Raw genomic sequence first — 17,249 nt, 5'->3', positions numbered from 1 at the left:
GTTTTATTAGGAAGCAGAAACTAAATGTATTGTGGTCCCTCCTCTGCCCTTTCCCAATTTTCTTTTTTCTTTGCTTAAAGAAAGACATTTTGCACCTTGTTGAAGTGGTATCATGCAAGGATTCTGTGGTCCATACTTTTGGAGACATAAAATCTTGTCCTTTCCAATTTCCATATTCATTCCATTGACTACTTATTGCCAGAGAAATTGACATATTGCACCTTGTTTGAACCAGAATTACAAACAGATTTTCAGTTTGCACAATTGAGAACCAAAGTGGGCTATGGGGCTTCCAATCTGTTGCCACTCCTCCCACCGCTGACTTTTTGGAAACAGTCAAGCATGTTACATCTCATTTGAGACACGGACATGGAATAATTTTTAATATGAATGACCGGAGGAACAAAGTTAGGTCACGCCCGTCCAAAAATGTCCAATCTACCCTTCTGTCTGATTTGCAGTTTGTGGGTGTTTATGTTTTTAGAGCCAACATCATACAATGATTAGAGGTAAGATGCGGGGAAGTAGACACTCCAACACCCCCTCTCTCTGCCATTTTTTCAGAAGGGAGATATTCTGTCCTTCGTTTTAAGTTGAGTCAAAGAAGGATTTTAAATATATATTCTTAAGTGGACAGAACAGACCTATGGTTCATCTAAGATAACACGGCCAACTTTCTGAGGGAAGGATATAGTTATGTTACCCCTTTTTTGAACCCAAATAACATGATCATTTTCATTCGAAATGATTGGAGAGCTATAATGGGCCATAGGCCATACCAATAACCGTGCCTGTTTTTACACAGAGACAGTCAGGCCTTTTTTTTCTATTGATTATTTTCAGAAAATTATACAATCATATGTCAATCAAGAATCTTTTTCAGATGTACCTAAGAAGGTACACTTTTTAACGCTCTCTGTAGTGTATATTCTAATTATTTTTTTATATTTAAGAATTAACGACGCTTCTTGACTACTATGGTCCCTGCGTCGGCCCTGCAGTGCATTCCTGCAGCATGATTCGATCTCTGGGTCCCGTATTACCAAGCTAAGGTCAAATCCACTGCGCCACCACAGGACCTATTATTCTAATTATTGTCATGTTTTCTTTTAAATTTGAATTTTCCGCCATTTTTCGTTGTCTGGATTCTGTTGCACGGTCTGTTGAAAGAGGATCACTTCCATCGTCTTTGGAGAACTCCACCAGAAGACCACGGAAAAAGCGATTTGAGTGTCCTGGAGAATCAACATGGAGGACTGCGGAAAATCGCTGTAAAAATCAATTACTATCTATCTATTTGACTCACTATTGATAATGTAAGAGATATATAATTAATTTTGAATGTTTTAGGTATTGGAGAAGAATTTCGGGAATTCTGGAGAAGAAAACGATTACTGGATTCAGATATTGTAACGGAAAAATTCAAAAAATTTTTTGATGTATCTCCAAGAATGGGATTTCTGTGACGTTGCATCATATAAGGGCTTATGTCCCTTTTCTCTAGCCATGCAGGAATTTTTCGATAAATTCGAATTGAAGCCTGATTTTGCAGATTTTGTTGGGCGCCATTTAGCTTTGTATAGGTGAGTTTATAAATAGATAATCCTATAAATAAGGAAAATTATTATAATATTTATAAATTGAAGATTATATAGATAAAGCTGTAATTTTTATTATAGATAAAGATAAACCTAATATCCAAGCTTTAAAACCATTACATATGAGAAGCGAAAAGCGAGATGGAACGGGAACAAAAGGTGTAAAATTGGGCATTTGGTAGGATTTTGGCTGTGTATGTAAACCAGTGGTTCTCAATCGATTTTGGGCCGAAATTCTGATGCCCTCTCGTGATACATAAATTTTGTAGTTCAAAATTTTACGTGTATTCACTTGAAGGAAGCTTAAAAGGTCATTACTTACGTCCTCTAGGGATATTCTATACCGAGTGAAAAATATTGTTTGAATACCTTTTATACAGTGTATAACGTCATTGTAATACTGTTATGTATTTTTTTTTTTTTTTTAGCTCTTTATATGCATTTGACTGTGACATCGTTCGTATGATTTTATTTTATTTTTTATTTTTTTCAAATCTAAGGCTCTAAAGAAAAGTCAGCGGAAGGGTGCTCGTTCTGCCCATGACAAACCAAAATATTACCATGCCCCATAGGTGGGGCCTGCACCCTATATTGGAAGTACGGGTGTCAACGGTTGGGGAATTGGACTACCATTGTGTAATTTCAGCAAGAATATAATATTTTTATTCTTTAGAGGTAAGGTAGGAGTGGAAACAGAAATTTCAACTCTTTACATTAAATAATAACGCAGAAAAATCCGATATTCTGTTAGTATGATTAAGACGTAAATCAGGTAAAAGAAAAACTAAATTGCTTATTAGAGAATGGAAAATAACATTAAATAAAATAACAGTAAAATATAATGACATTGTATTATTGTATTATGATATTTTTTGTATTCTCAGGTTTCTTTATAAATGAAAGAAAATTATGCAGACAAGTTCTCAAGCGCTCACTACTAGTTAAAGTAGTAGTATTTTTGTTTTGTTCACAAAAATTTGTTGTTAAAACATAAATGGAAAAAGAAGGTACGAACTTGGAATCGCTTATGTTCTATAATTAAATTAGTAAGAAGTAAGAATTAAATCAGTATAATTATTATAATTAAATTAGTATAATTAAATTAGTAAGATTAGTAAGAAGAATTGAAGCTGTCAAACTTTATCAAATATTCCTTAAAAATTGCAAGGTGTGCAAACGAGACGTTCATATTCATTTTCTTATCTTTTTCTATTATGGCTTTTCTTGATAAAGTTGAAGCTCTACAAAAACTTAGGGCCAAAATTATAAAACAGCTAAACACTTTAAATAATAAAAAAATTGAAAATGAAAACAAAAATGACTTTAAAATATTAAAATACGTAGTTAAAAAAGGATTAAGACCTAATTATCACTTGAGCTGATAAAGGTAATACGATTGTAATAAGGGACAATAGTGATTACGAACAAAAATAAATCCCATTATTTCACGTTGTACCACTTATAGAAAATTGAATTTCCAAGCCAATGCAAAATTTCACGTTTTAAGCGTTATTCTATCTTCTTCCTTTTTTTTTCGCATGCCATGGGTGATTGTATTAAACCAGTTGTTACTAAATGTTTGCGACAATGACTTCAGGCAGTGGCAATAAACAAATCAACATTTGCACACTTAGCAATAACACAAATAACAATAACACATGATGATGCAATAAAATAACAAAAACAAAAAATGGACATAGTAAGAAACATAATACAAAGATAATAGTACACATAAAAACACAAATTATTGCACACATATAATTATGATAAAAGTCTTAGTTATAAGGTGAGTTCCAGGTGTACTTAGCTCTCTAGGACTACCAATCAAATGTGTGAATGTGAGAAGCAAAAATGAATTAACATAATAAAAATTTTTACTATGTACTTAATTACTTACTTCAGACGAGGCACAGGCTATTCAGCCCAAATTGGCATCCAGAAGCTTCTTGACCATTTTTGCAGAAGGGATCTGTTCTCTTCTTGTGATCGAATGAGTTAAAGCCATGATTTGTCCCACTTGTAGCCATATTTCTGGAAACCGCCTAGTGGTTCAAAGTTCTTTTACACGATTTTCTATCGTAACTTAATCTGGCCTCCTGTTGGAGGGAGGTGTTTCTTCTTGGAGGAAGGCGCTGCAGTAGGCTTGTTTGGATGTCCTCTGTGCGTCGCACGACATGGCCAACCCACTTGAGGTATCTTTTCTTGATCATGCTGGACATTTTAATTGTTTTTGACTAACCAACTAAGGTTTGATATTTTATTTTCCAGAGATAATTCCTACTTGCAACGTGATGCACGGTATACTCTTATCAGGATGAAAGTCTATTGTGAATCCCTGGCTCGCTATGGTGAGCCAGGGACCCTATGGCTCGCTATGGCGAGTCTAAACCATCAAGATGCCTTTCTAAACCATGAACCATGTCTTTCGATCGGTAGAGATCCAGGAGGAATTGCTATGTAAGTTAGAGCTTAGTGTTTTCTTTTATTTACATTTGTGATTGTGAGGATCGGAATTATTTTGATATCTTAATTGTTGCTTGGGCTATGTGACTCTCCAAGATCAAACTATATCCCTAAGAAAACTTGAAAATTTTCAGGTACTGTAGTTAGTAGTTCACCAGGTTACTGACCGCTTCTACAACGGTCCATAATAGACCAATTCTTCTAAGTAAAAATTAGCTCAAACTTTTATGCTTAACCTAATCAGAGAAAAGAAAAGTCGTAATACTGACGTAATGATGGCTAACTGCACTGAAAATATAATGAAAGTTATAAAAATTGGTGTTTGAAAAATATGAACCTGTTTTTTGACAAAATTAATCAAGTAGAATAATTTTTTTTTTAGTTGCAGCAATAGCTGCAACCATGAAAACGTGAACTGCAGGCTGGGGTGATCAAAGGGTATAACCATATTTTTTTTTTTTTTTTTCAAGAAATTATGCTAATTGCTGCTTCAAGAATGATATACTTCTACATATATCCGGTTTTATAATTCATTATAAAACGGTTAGGAAAGGAAACGCTCAAGTATTTGAAGCGTGAAACCCATTATTAGATCCATGTTGAACAATAAAACCACAGTAAAAAAACTTAATTGAGAATTTATTTCTTCAGGAACCATTTTCTTAGTTTTTGTTATCCTTGTGTAAATTGATGATTAGGGGCTCATTTGGCAGATTTTTTCTCTTTATTGGTTTTTTGAAAAATAGTAATTCATTGTGCTAGATGGAGGAAGAAATGGCACTTGTGGTGTCGTTGTATTTGTTTTCTTTGTCATCACTAAAGGCCTACTCGAAAGTCATACTATGATGACGAGGCGCTCATTTGAAAGGTATTTTCTTTGCCAATCCGGGTCTTACATATCCCTATTGACTGCATAAAAACGAAGTGAAGTTGGACACGAATCTGACAAATTTTAATACCATCTTCAAAATAAGTGGGACTTATTTGGGCTAGGAGGCTATTTAAATTCTTTTAAATAGGTCTTGTCAAGGAGATTGCCTGACATGGACAAAAAAAGCCATCGTTCTAAACGTAATGCTACCACTTGAAGTTGAGCCTTATTATCTCCTTATCTGATAATGCTAATAGGGCTGGGAAAAAAGTATTTTTTGTAGCAATTCAAAAGATGATTCATTGAGATGCACAAGGACTGCTATAGACACTTCACTCATCGTTGTCCCAGATATGGTGCTGGCAATAGCCACTTTGGTGTGTCATGGTGAGATGGATAGGGCCAGAAAGCTGGTTAGAATCCTGATTTCCTTAGGATCAGTTAGAACAAATTCTATTACCATCTCAAAAATTAGGGGGGATTGTCTGAAAAGGGAGGCTCCTTGGACTCCCTTTATAGACGCCTTTTCAAAGATTTGATTCTTGGATCAAGGATCTTGGTTTCTTGGCTTATATAGACAATGCCCCCCTTATTTCTTTACGTTTTCTTTTAGTTTTATCCACCGCACGAGTCAAATCAGAATTCTTTAAATAGCAACCAAATTATCTAATACTTTAACCTTAATTTAAATAAATAAAGCAAAATATCCCAATGTGGTATTGTTTGTTAGATCCGACTTATATATCTATATATATAAAAATAAGTTGTCTGTCTGTCTGTTTGTGGATCAGGTGACGTCATGTTTCTGCGTCGGCTGACGTCATGTTTTCGACTGACGAAATTACGAAATTACATTGGGACACAAATGACGACCAGGACACCGGCACATAGGGAATATAAATGACGACCGGGACACTCAAAGAGAAAGCGACCGGGACACAAGGAATGTTCAATTAGCAATCACCATCAACAAAACACCGTCAACAAACCATCACAAATGACGACCGGGACACAGGGAGTATAAATGACGACCAGGACATAAGTAAAAAAAAAAACTAAAAAAAAAGGTAAAAACTACAAAAAAACTAAAAAGAAAAAAACAAACTAAAAACTAATAAAAAAACTAAAAAAGCTAAAAAACTAAAAAAACTAAAAAATAAAAAAAAACTAAAAAAAAGGAAACAAAAAGAAAAATAAAGGAGAAAAACAAAACTAAAAAAATAAAAATAAAAAAAACTAAAAAGAAAAAAGAAAAAAAAACTAAAAAAACTAAAAAATGTAAAAACCAAAAAAAAACTAAAAAGAAAAAAAGGGGAAAAATACAAAAATTTATTTCATCATTTACCATTTCAAAAACGAATGTATATACAGACTGGGACACCGGAATACAAATGACGACCGGGACACAGGGAATATAAATGACGACCGGGACACAGGGACACAACTACAACGGGGACGCCGGGGGGCACAGGGGGATATATAAATGACGATAGGGACACAGAGAATGTTCGATTAGCAATCACCATCAACAAAGCTCAAGGGCAGTCATTAGAATCATGAGGTATAACTAAAAAAAACTAAAAAAAAGGCAGAAAACTAAAACCTAAAAAAAAGACCAATTCAAAAACGAATGTATAGTATATATATATATATATATATATATATATATATATATATATATATATATATATATATATATATATATATATATATATATATATATATATATATACTAGCTGTTGGGGTGGCGCTTCGCGCCACCCCAACACCTAGTTGGTGGGGGCGCTTCGCGCCCCCCCCCCAAGCCCCCCCGCGCGCGTAAGTCGTTACGCGCCATATTAGTTACGCGCCATTGTAGTTGTGTCCCTATGTCCCACCTGTGAATATAGATATATATATATATATATATATATATATATATATATATATATATATATATATATATATATATATATATATATATATATATATATATATATATATATATATATATATATATATATATATATATATATATATATATATGTTTTAAACTACGTAAAACTTGCGAATATACAACATTCTTTGCTGTACCATTGTCTGTGCATATAAATAGATTGTTAGGTTTCCGTATTCAGATCTATACCTCATGATTCTAATGATTTCCCTTGAGCTTTGTTGATGGTGATTGCTAATCGACCATTCCCTATGTCGCTGTCGTCATTTATGTATCCCCCTGTGCCCCCGGCGTCCCCTTTGTAGTTGTTTCCCTGTGTCCCGGTCGTCATTTATATTCCCTGTGTCCCGGTCGTCATTTGTGTCCCAGTGTCCCAGTCTGTGATTTCTCTTTGAGTGTCCCGGGCGTCATTTATATTCCTTGTGTCCCGGTGTCCCGGTCGTCATTTATATCCCCCTGTGCCCCCCGGCGTCCCCGTTGTAGTTGTGTCCCTGTGTCCCGGTCGTCATTTATATTCCCTGTGTCTCGGTCGTCATTTGTATCCCGGTGTTCCGGTCTGTATATACATTCGTTTTTTTAGTTTTTCTCCTTTATTTTTTCATTTTTTTTCCTTTTTTATTTTTTTTCTTTTTTAGTTTTTTTTTTATTTTTTTAGCTTTTTTAGTTTTTTTATTAGTTTTTACCTTTTTTTTTAGTTTTTTCAGTTTTTTTACTTATGTCCTGGTCGTCATTTATACTCCCTGTGTCCCGGTCGTCATTTGTGTCCCGGTGCTTTGTTGATGGTGATTGCTAATCGAACATTCCTTTTGTCCCGGTCGCTTTCTCTTTGAGTGTCGTCATTTATATTCCCTATGTGCCGGTGTCCCGGTCGTCATTTGTGTCCCGATGTCCCGGTCTGTAATTTCGTCAGTTGAAAACATGACGTCAGTCGACACAGAAACATGACGTCACCTGACAGACAGACACACAGACAGACAACTTATTTTTATATATATAGATAGATACAGTTTCATTTCAGTTTTTTTTCTTTTTTAGTTTTTTCTTTTCTTAGTTTTTTTCTTTTTTAGTTTTTCTTTTTTAAATTTCTTCTAATTTTTTACCTTTTTATTTTTTTATTTTTTTTACATTTTTATTTTTAAGTTTTTTCTTTTTTTAATTTTTTTTTATTTTTTAGTTTTTTTTATTTTTAGTTTTTTTTTAGTTTTTTACCATTTTTCTTTTTTCAGTTTTCTTTTTCTTCTCTATTTTTCAGACGTCAAACCCTCAATAAAAAAATACATACAACTTATTTTTATATATAGATAAGATATAATCAGGCGTAACAGACATAGTGTAACAGACATAAAAGACAGACAACTTATTTTTATGTATATAGATTTTTATATATAGATACAGTTTCTTCTTTAGTTTTTTTTCTTTTTTAGTTTTTTCTTTTTTTTAGTTTCTTCTTTTTATTGATTTGTTTTCTTCAATTTGTCAATGTTCATTCTAACATTGACGCTTGGAAAAATCTTTACGTGCCAAGCATGCTAAAGCTCCCACAATTTATATTAAACCTCAAAATTTGGTGTATCTGTTTTAAGGTTTTCGGATTACTTTAATCTATTGTCAAAATATATTGAAATATTTGTGCAATTCCCAGTTTTTTTTGTTTTTTCTTTTTTTTAGTTTTTTAGCTTTTTTTAGTTTTTTTTTAGTTTTTTATCTTTTTTATTTTTGTACGTTTTTTCTTTTTAGGTTTTTTCTTTTTTTAATCTTTTTAATTTTTATTTTTTTTTTAGTTTTTTCTTTTTAGTTTTTTTTTAGTTTTTTACCATTTTTCTTTTTCCGAATTACTTTAATCAATTGTCAAAATATTTTGAAATATTTATGCAATTTCCAGTTTTTACATTCTAGTTTGTTTTCTTTTATATATGTAGAAGATATAATCTGGCGTAACGGACAGACAACTTATTTTTATATATATAGATATATATAAACTACTACTACTAACAACTAACCGCAGTAAAAAGCCGCCTGAGGTTGACACAGCTACGCACTCCTGCGTCCTAATCTATTCAAAGCCTCCCTCTTTACACCCTCCCAGAAAGTTCCCATTTTCCTTAAATTTTTCATTGCAACATCCTTCCACCCCAACCGAAGATAACCTGCTTTTTGTTTAGCCCTAGACGGCTGGCCGAAGAGGACAATGTTTGGTAATCTGTCACCCTTCATCCGCACAATGTGCCCTAGCCACCTCAACCTTTGTCTCATTATAGTCTTAGAAAGTGGGATTAAACCACACTTTTCGTACAGTCTACTGCTTGAGATGCGGTCAGTCAGCCGGGTACCCAAAACAATCATTAGGCAATTTCTCTGGAAAAAATCGAGCCAATATTCCTCTGTTTTTTGGAGTGCCTATGCTTCAGAACTATATTTGACAAGTGTCATCACTGTAGCTTTCAGTATTCTAACCCTGATTTGCAGACCTCTAAAAAATAATTTGTATTGTCTTCATTATTACTGTTGAAACTTTAAAGAAGTTGTTTTAGGTTAGTTCAATTACTAGTTTCATCTGTTTCATTACATCAGACTACAAATTAAGAAACGAACAGAAATTAAATATTGAGAGAAACAGTTATTGTGACGAGAATCGTCAAGACTTAGAACGAGTGAAAAGGAGGGAGACTCCCCAATCACCATGTTCAAGTAATTCCTTATGATCTTCTGAAAACTTATTACAATATGATGGATTCCCAACTGGTAATTTGCCTACAAGTAAAAGAAAAACAAAACATAAACACGGGAGTATTCTTGTAGTTTTATAACGTCAATGTAAAAAATACCCTTTTTTTTGTAAAGTACAAGGAATCATTAAACGATTGTGAGTCAGAGGTTCAGTAAAGTGATTGCCTACTGTCGGATGAATTTTTCGTTATTTTTTAGTTTTTCGTTATTTATATGTCTGAAAAACGAAAAATTATTTCTCATTTCTGACATTTTTTTCAATTTTTGTCTCAGTTCTTGTAATATCCTCGTTGAATAATATTTCTTCTTTTAGTTTTTATGGCACTTGGTACTTACCAAGTGACATATAGCGATCACAAATTATGTCGGTCTGTCAGTCCCGGTTTAGCTAGTTTAGGCACTTCCGGATAAAATTGGCAGGCGTATCAGGGACCAGACCAGATTAAATCACAATTAGTTCTTTCCCCGATTCGATCATCTGAGGGGGGGGGGGGGGGGGGGAGTGGGGGGTCGGTTAATTCGGAAAAGTAGAAAAAATGAGGTATTTTTAACTTATGAATAGGTGATCAGATATTAATGAAATTTGACAATTAGAAATATATCGTGTCTCAGAGCTCTTATTTTAAACTCCGACCGGATCCGGTGACATTGGGGGGAGTTGGAGGGGGAAACCTAAAATCTTAGAAAACGCATAGAGTGGAGGGATCGGAATGAAACCTGGTGTAAAAAATAAGCACAAGTCCTTGATACTTGATTGACATAGCCAGAACGGATTCGATCTCTTTGGAGGAGTTGGGGGGAGTGTTAATTCTGAAAAATTAGAAAATGAGGTATATTTAACTTTCGAAGGAGTGATCGGATCTTAATGAACTTTCATATTTAGAAGGACCTCGTAACTTAGATCTCTTATTTTAAATCTCGAACGGATCCAGTTTCATTGGGGGAGTTGGGGGTGGAAATCATGCAAAACGCTTGGAGTGGAGAGATCGGGATGAAACTTGGTAGAAAGAATAAGCATAAACCCTAGATACTTGATTGACATAACTGGACTGAATCTGATCTCTGGGAGTTATGGGGGGTAATAATTCGGAAAAATTAGAAAAATCGAGGTATTTTTAAGTTTGATATTTAGAAGGACCTCATGTCTCAGGGCTCTTATTTTAAATCTCGACCAGACCGGAAATCTTGGAAAACGCTTAGAGTGGAGAGATCGGGATGAAACTTGGTGGGCGGAATAAGCAAATGTTTTAGATACGTGATTGACGTAACTGGACTGTATCCACTCTCTTTTAGGTAGTTAGGGGCGGGGGTTCAGAGCTTTGGTGAGTTCGGTGCTTTTGGACGTACTAGGACGATGAAAATTGGTAGGCGTGTCAGGGACCTGCACAAATTGACTTGATAATGTTGTTTTCCCTGATTTGACCATCTGGGAGGGGGGGGGGTTGAAGTGAGAGGAAAAATTAGAAAAAATTAGGTATTTTAACCTACAAGTGGGTGATCGGATCTTAATGAATTTTGATATTTAGAAAGACCTCGTGTTTCAGAGCTCTTATTTTAAATCCTGACAGGCAAAAACCTCTGATTTTCCTTTTAAATTAATCTATTGATTCTTAGAATTTTACTAGAGCTCATGCCGTATGAGCTCTTGGCTCCTCCGACCTCGTCACAAGTGCCATATGAGCTCTTAGCTCTTGTTTCATATATTCGGCAATTGCTGGTTTTACTATTTATGTGTACAGCGGCCAAACGGGAAATTTGTTTGGAACATATTAGCTACAGTATAAAACAATAAAGTTTGTTCTAAATTTTAAGACTAATTAATGGATAAATGAAGTCGAAGCACATTTAATACTGCAATATTGTCCTCTAATTTTTTAATACAAATTAATTTTTGCAGTAATTTTTTGCTGCACAATAGATTGTCTTCTTATGCCTTCCTGGGAATGAGATAGGGGTTTCACCCATTTTGGCCACCCTTTGGGCAAATTTATTTAGAACTGTTGACAGTTTATAGTATTATGTAAGTATCCACATTTTGCGAGAGCATATTTTATATTCACATTTTAATCATAACTTCTTGATTTAAAGTTAATTTAACTATTGTTTGTCTCATCAAATTTTATTTTACTGTTTTCGCTTTTTGAACTTTTTAATAATAAGTTATTTTGTTTACGTTGATGGAATTAATATTTGCAGTAGTTTTTCGTTACACAATAGATTGTTTTCTTGTGCCTTCCTGGGAATGAGATTGGTGTTTGACCTAAGTTGCCTACTCTGTGGGTAAATGTATTTGGAACATTGCTCTCCAACTTTACGACAAATCCATTTTTGCAATATTTTTTTGCTATACAATAGATTGTTTTCTTGAGCCTTCCTGGGAATGAGATTGGTTTCTGACCTATTTTACCCACTCTGTAGGCAAATTTATTTAGAACATTGCCGTCTGATTTTATTGCAAATTAATTTTTGCAGTAATTTTTCGCTACACAATAGATTGTCTTCTTATGCTTTCCCGGGAATGAGATAGGGGTTTGACCGTTTGACCTATTTTGGCCACTCTCTGGGCAAATTAATTTGGAACATTGCCCTCTAATGTCACTGCAGGTTAATTTTTGCAGTAATTTTTTGCTACACAATAGATTGGTTTCTTGTGCCCTCCTGGGAGTGAGATTGGGGTTTGACCTATTTTGCCCACTCTGTGGGTAAATTTATTTGGAACATTGCCCTCCAATTTTACTGCAAATTAATTTTTGCAGTGTTTTTTCGCTACACAATAGATTGTTTTCTTGTGCCTTCCTGGGAATGAGATTGGGTTTTAACATATTTTGTCCACTCACTGATGCGGTACTGATGTAGTTTGAATGAACTTTCCTATTTTGAATATGGAGGGTATAAATTTAGTAATCCATGGGGGCCAAAGGGGGTTTTGCCATCAGTATTATTAAAAAATTAATAACAAATGTGCAATAAGGAGGGTGGAGATATCCGTAAAACTTTGTTAAAACAGAAGTTTACTAGAGTCTAATGCAGAGTCTACCACCATGTTTAATGCACCATACTCACAACTGTAAAAACTACTTCTCGTGTTCTAACTTAGGATGGTTATACTAACAAGGGCTGTTTAGTTGGCAAATTATTACTGCTCATTCCGACTCTTTTAATTTTAGGCCTTTTTATTCCGATTTTTTTAATTTTAGGTGCTTTCACTCCGATTCTTATAATTTTAGGCCTTTTTACTCTCACTCTTACCTGGGTTCCAACAAGGGGTATGAGGTTATAATATTCTGTATATATATCTTGGTAAATAGTTAATAATTTGGAGTGGTAAGGAATCGGGATAGCTGGGAATAAGTACTAAATTTGATTGGATGTTTCCTATGGCAATAGCTTTAATATGGGAGAACTTAATATTTGCTATGCTATTGTAAAACCTTTCTAGTTTGTAAAGCATTTTGAAGTAAATACGTAGTTCTTTATATTTTTCTTAAATATTTTGTTCTTTAATATGTCACCAGAGAGACTTACTACTGAAGTTGCCTTTCAAGTTGTTTGTAAATTTTGGTTGTATTTTTCATACTTAACACGAGAATAAGTACGTAGTTTAAGTTCACTTTCATTTATCATGTTGTGACACATATTGCAAGAATGAAAAAATTGATTGAAGTGTAGTAACAAATATTTATCGACATGTAAAATGAGAAAACTTATGTTAATGAGATACTAGAAACTTAATAGAAACTATTTAGTCGCAACTAGAAACTAGAGATACAATACGCAAGGTAAAATATTTTAAATCCTGGCAAACTTGCCCCAAGATTTGTCCCCATTCATCTCTTAGCAAAGCAAATTGACGATTCTTCAGTTCAAAGCTCAGTTCCTTTTTTAAGGAAAAATAAAATCTCGGCTGTTTTTTAAGTTATATTATAGGTTTAAAAAGAAAGAAGTTTTAACAAGTCCAAAAAAAACCTTTAATAAAATGGCAAATCTTGTCCTTTTCATTAATGTGCCCGAAGTTTTTCCGGTGTCTGCATCTGTGGGCTTAATGTTGAGGCAGGTGTATTATTTTTAGATAAGTATTTTATTTCTAACTAATATTATTTTATCATTATTTAATTTTTGTTATTGTTGTTATGTATAGTATTTTTGTATGAAGTATTATATTTGTATTTTGTATTTATATTTGTATTTAAGTATATTATTTTTAAGATATTAAAAAATGTATAAAAAAACTTATTGGTGCCACTAATTTGAAGTATATAGTCTTACGTGTGTACTAATAGAACTATGGATACCGGCTTTTAGGTTAAGCACATTTGATTTCAATAGAGATGATTGGACTAGTCTATGCAAGAAGCCAGTTGACGAAATTGTAATGGAATACGGCAAAGTAGTTGGAGTTCGTTCTGGTAGAGAGACAGCTAGATGTAAACAAGTATACTGTGACCCCAGCTATGTTCCTGGCAGAGTAGATCATTTCTGTCAAGTCATCCGCTGCAGATACGTATTGCGTGAAATTCCTTAGATAGAAGATCCAAAGCAAAGATCGAAACTGCTGATCATTCCCGGGAGAGAGTTCAATAGGGTTTCGGGTAAGCAATTTGAAAACACAGAATAAGCTTGTTCCATTGTCCTTTTCTTCCATTGTCAAAATTTTCTATTGTCTTCCATTGTCCACAATATCTTTCGTGTCAGTTCCTGGCACAAAGGATGCTTTATCCACACAACTGATAATACCCCAGAAATAGGTCAATAGGAGGGAAGCAATTTAAAAACACAAAATAAGCTTGTTTCTCATGTTCCAAGGGTGATGGTAAAATTTAGTATTTTTGGAGTTTGTTAAATAGTCAAGGTATCCAAGCTTTCATAATAGATAGATAGATAGATAAATGTATTTCAAAAACCCATGGGCCATATACACACAAAAATATAAATAAATAACAAACAAGCAAGGAAATTAACAACAGTACGAATTACAAACACGCACAAAAAAACAGAACTCAACGTGTAAAGTGCCTAATCTAACAACAAAAGAAATTAGTCATATAAAATTTTTTCTTCTTATTAAGGATTTATCTATATACACTCCCACTCGAAATATTGTGGTTGGGTTACTATTTTGCAGAATACCCGGAAGCATCAAATTATCCTATGCAAGTAAATTTCCCGTAAATCCAAGAGCACCGGGCATTTCCGGAGAAAATGATCCAAGTCTTCATCATCATCTTTACAAAGGGCACAAACATACCGCCTATCAGGATCAATAATAATTAACAAGTCATTCCTTAGTAGAATACGACTGCAAATATATAATTCTATTAATTGTACACACATAAATCTTATTAATTATTAGTATATATCTTAATGTTTAATAATTAATTAACATTATTTGATTTATCAGATCATGTAACAGGTTTAATGGATATATTTAGTTGGAAATGGCAATTTTTTTTATTTATTGTTTGTCTTTTGAATGATCTGAACCTAAAACTTTTAGAGTTAAAAAAATGTTTTGTGTAAATTAAGCCCTTTCACTCACTTATTGGGATTTCAGAAACAGCTCAAAAACATGCATTTTTTAATGAGAGGACTCATAAATGTCCGTAGGAGTCGCACACTTAACACAAAAAGATATACGTTGTCTTGGTAGGATATCGAGCACTTTCATTTATTATGTTGTGACACATATTGAATGAATGATACAGTGTTGGAAGTGTAGCAACAAATATTCATCGCCATCTAGAATGAGAAAAACATACTAATGAAATGTCCACTTGGAGTGGTATTTCAAAGATGTAAAATACGAAAATACAAGCGAATTATTTGAGTTTTTTATAATTGTAGTCATATTTTTTATTATTATAAAAACAAGTCTCACAAGTTATGTATTTCAAAAGCCATTTTCTCACTAAGAAATTGCTATAATTTCAAATTCTATCTGTAATGGTATAATAAAAACCGCGGAATCATGAAGTTAATAGCTCCCTGCAAGGCGGTGAAGGCTTTTTTACTCAGGGAAAAAATATAATCAATACTTATCTTAGTTACTGCAGTGACTCTAGAGGCACATAGGGCGTCAGTGAGTAGCCTTCTGTCTTCACTCAAGGTGGTCGCTGCGTGGATGTCCTCCCAGTCTTATAGCAGACTTGTCTGGAGGACTCTTTTGTCACTTTCGACGTCCTATGGAGCGTGTTCTTTGGTATTCCATGGTGACGGGTGTCTTCTGTTTGCCAGTGAAGGAGCATTTTAGGAAGTCTATGATCTGGCAGACCTTCGTTGTTTCTCAACGGATGTAAATTTTTTGAAAATAAAGACGACATGAAGAAAACACACACAATAGGCATACACTAATCTAAATTTATTAACCCTTTTTGAAAAAATTACCCTTTGATTTCAGCTGCCATTGACTTTATTTTCTTCATCCTCCCGCCCGGGGACCCTTCCGGGGGAGGAAAAATTGTATTCAAAAGAAGCTATTTTGTATAGGTAGCTGTATGTTTTAGAGGGAAAGGAAACAAAAGGTGAACAGAGGATATTACAAATCAGATCATTTTTTTTATTGCGCTAAAAGCTCTATGGTTTTTCTCTTCCGTTACATAACAGAGAAAAATATCAATCACAAAATCTACTCCTGTTTTACCTTGCCAGCCTGAGAAATTTTTCAAAATTTTTAACACTTCGAAAATATTCATCACCCATTAAATTCACCAGCCATCTTTCATCAAAGCTACACTCTCCTACACCCATTTCGCAGATCACTCAATTCTTTACACTCATTCATCACAAGATGCACTCTCTCCATACTTCCACACGCCAGGCAAAAGCATGGTAAAGAATTTTTTTGTCTAACTCCTCCTTTGTGACTCCAACAATACTCAGAAAAATCAAGTTTACTATTGGAATAAGGGGTTATTTGTAATCGATTACCATGACATTTAGATTTGCGTTTTGATCAACATTTGCTGTCTTGTAAATTCATCTTATTATTCACCTTTATTCATCATGAAGAAAACCCAGAAGAAATGACCTGAAATGTCTTAACGCTAAAAAACTGCTTCTTTTGAGGTTAAAAGTCAAACTGATATTTCTGAAGCACATTGAGCAGCAAGTAGAGACAGACACGCCAATTTATGCAATTAAAAAGACTTAAACATGGGTTGGTTGCACTTGAGGAAACGCACAACGTTATGGAGTACCTAAGCAAGATATTAATTGGAGTGAAGGCACGTAGCGGTCAAGGCGAGGAGGGAAATGACGAGAAAATTGTATTGAATGCTTTAAAAATGCCTTAATCTGAAACTATACCGCTTATCAATTTTTAAAATTTTAAAGTATCTCCAATTAGCAGTACAAGATCACGCTGCAGGAATGCACTGCAGGGCCGACGCAGGGACCTTAGTAGTCAAGAAGCGTCGTTAATTTTTCTTAAATAGCAGTACAAGATGTCAGAAAGAGCTCTTGAAATTGACTTGGTAGTGCATAAATCAAACATATTCAGTTAGGGATCTCAAAACGTACATTTCAAGCGACTTATTTCTAATTTATGCCGAAAAATTTGTCTGCCATTGTGAAAAATAATCCAAGATAGACTGTGCAACAAGTTCGTGTTCAAAAGCTGGAAAAATGAAAATTTCAAATATTTAAGCCATGGACTAAA

The 17,249-nt window shown here is 34.0% G+C and overlaps 1 protein-coding gene across 2 annotated transcripts in view; it reads left to right on the top strand.

Moving 5' to 3' along the window:
• Positions 1-17,249, top strand: part of LOC136039396 (rab GDP dissociation inhibitor alpha-like) — a 70,482-nt gene that overhangs the window by 29,539 nt on the left and 23,694 nt on the right. For both annotated transcript variants that reach the window (XM_065723094.1, XM_065723095.1), the window contains exons 4-6: positions 1,351-1,583; positions 3,867-4,055; positions 13,898-14,184. In XM_065723094.1, the coding sequence (XP_065579166.1) occupies positions 1,438-1,583; positions 3,867-4,055; positions 13,898-14,117 (555 nt within the window). In that variant the 5' untranslated portion in view covers positions 1,351-1,437 and the 3' untranslated portion in view covers positions 14,118-14,184. The remainder of the gene's footprint in view (positions 1-1,350; positions 1,584-3,866; positions 4,056-13,897; positions 14,185-17,249) is intronic.

The sequence above is a fragment of the Artemia franciscana genome, chromosome 19 (assembly GCF_032884065.1).
Source record: "Artemia franciscana chromosome 19, ASM3288406v1, whole genome shotgun sequence".
NCBI lineage: Eukaryota > Metazoa > Arthropoda > Branchiopoda > Anostraca > Artemiidae > Artemia > Artemia franciscana.
Note: the sequence above shows the minus strand (reverse complement) of the source record. Positions and strands in the feature narration are given on the sequence as shown.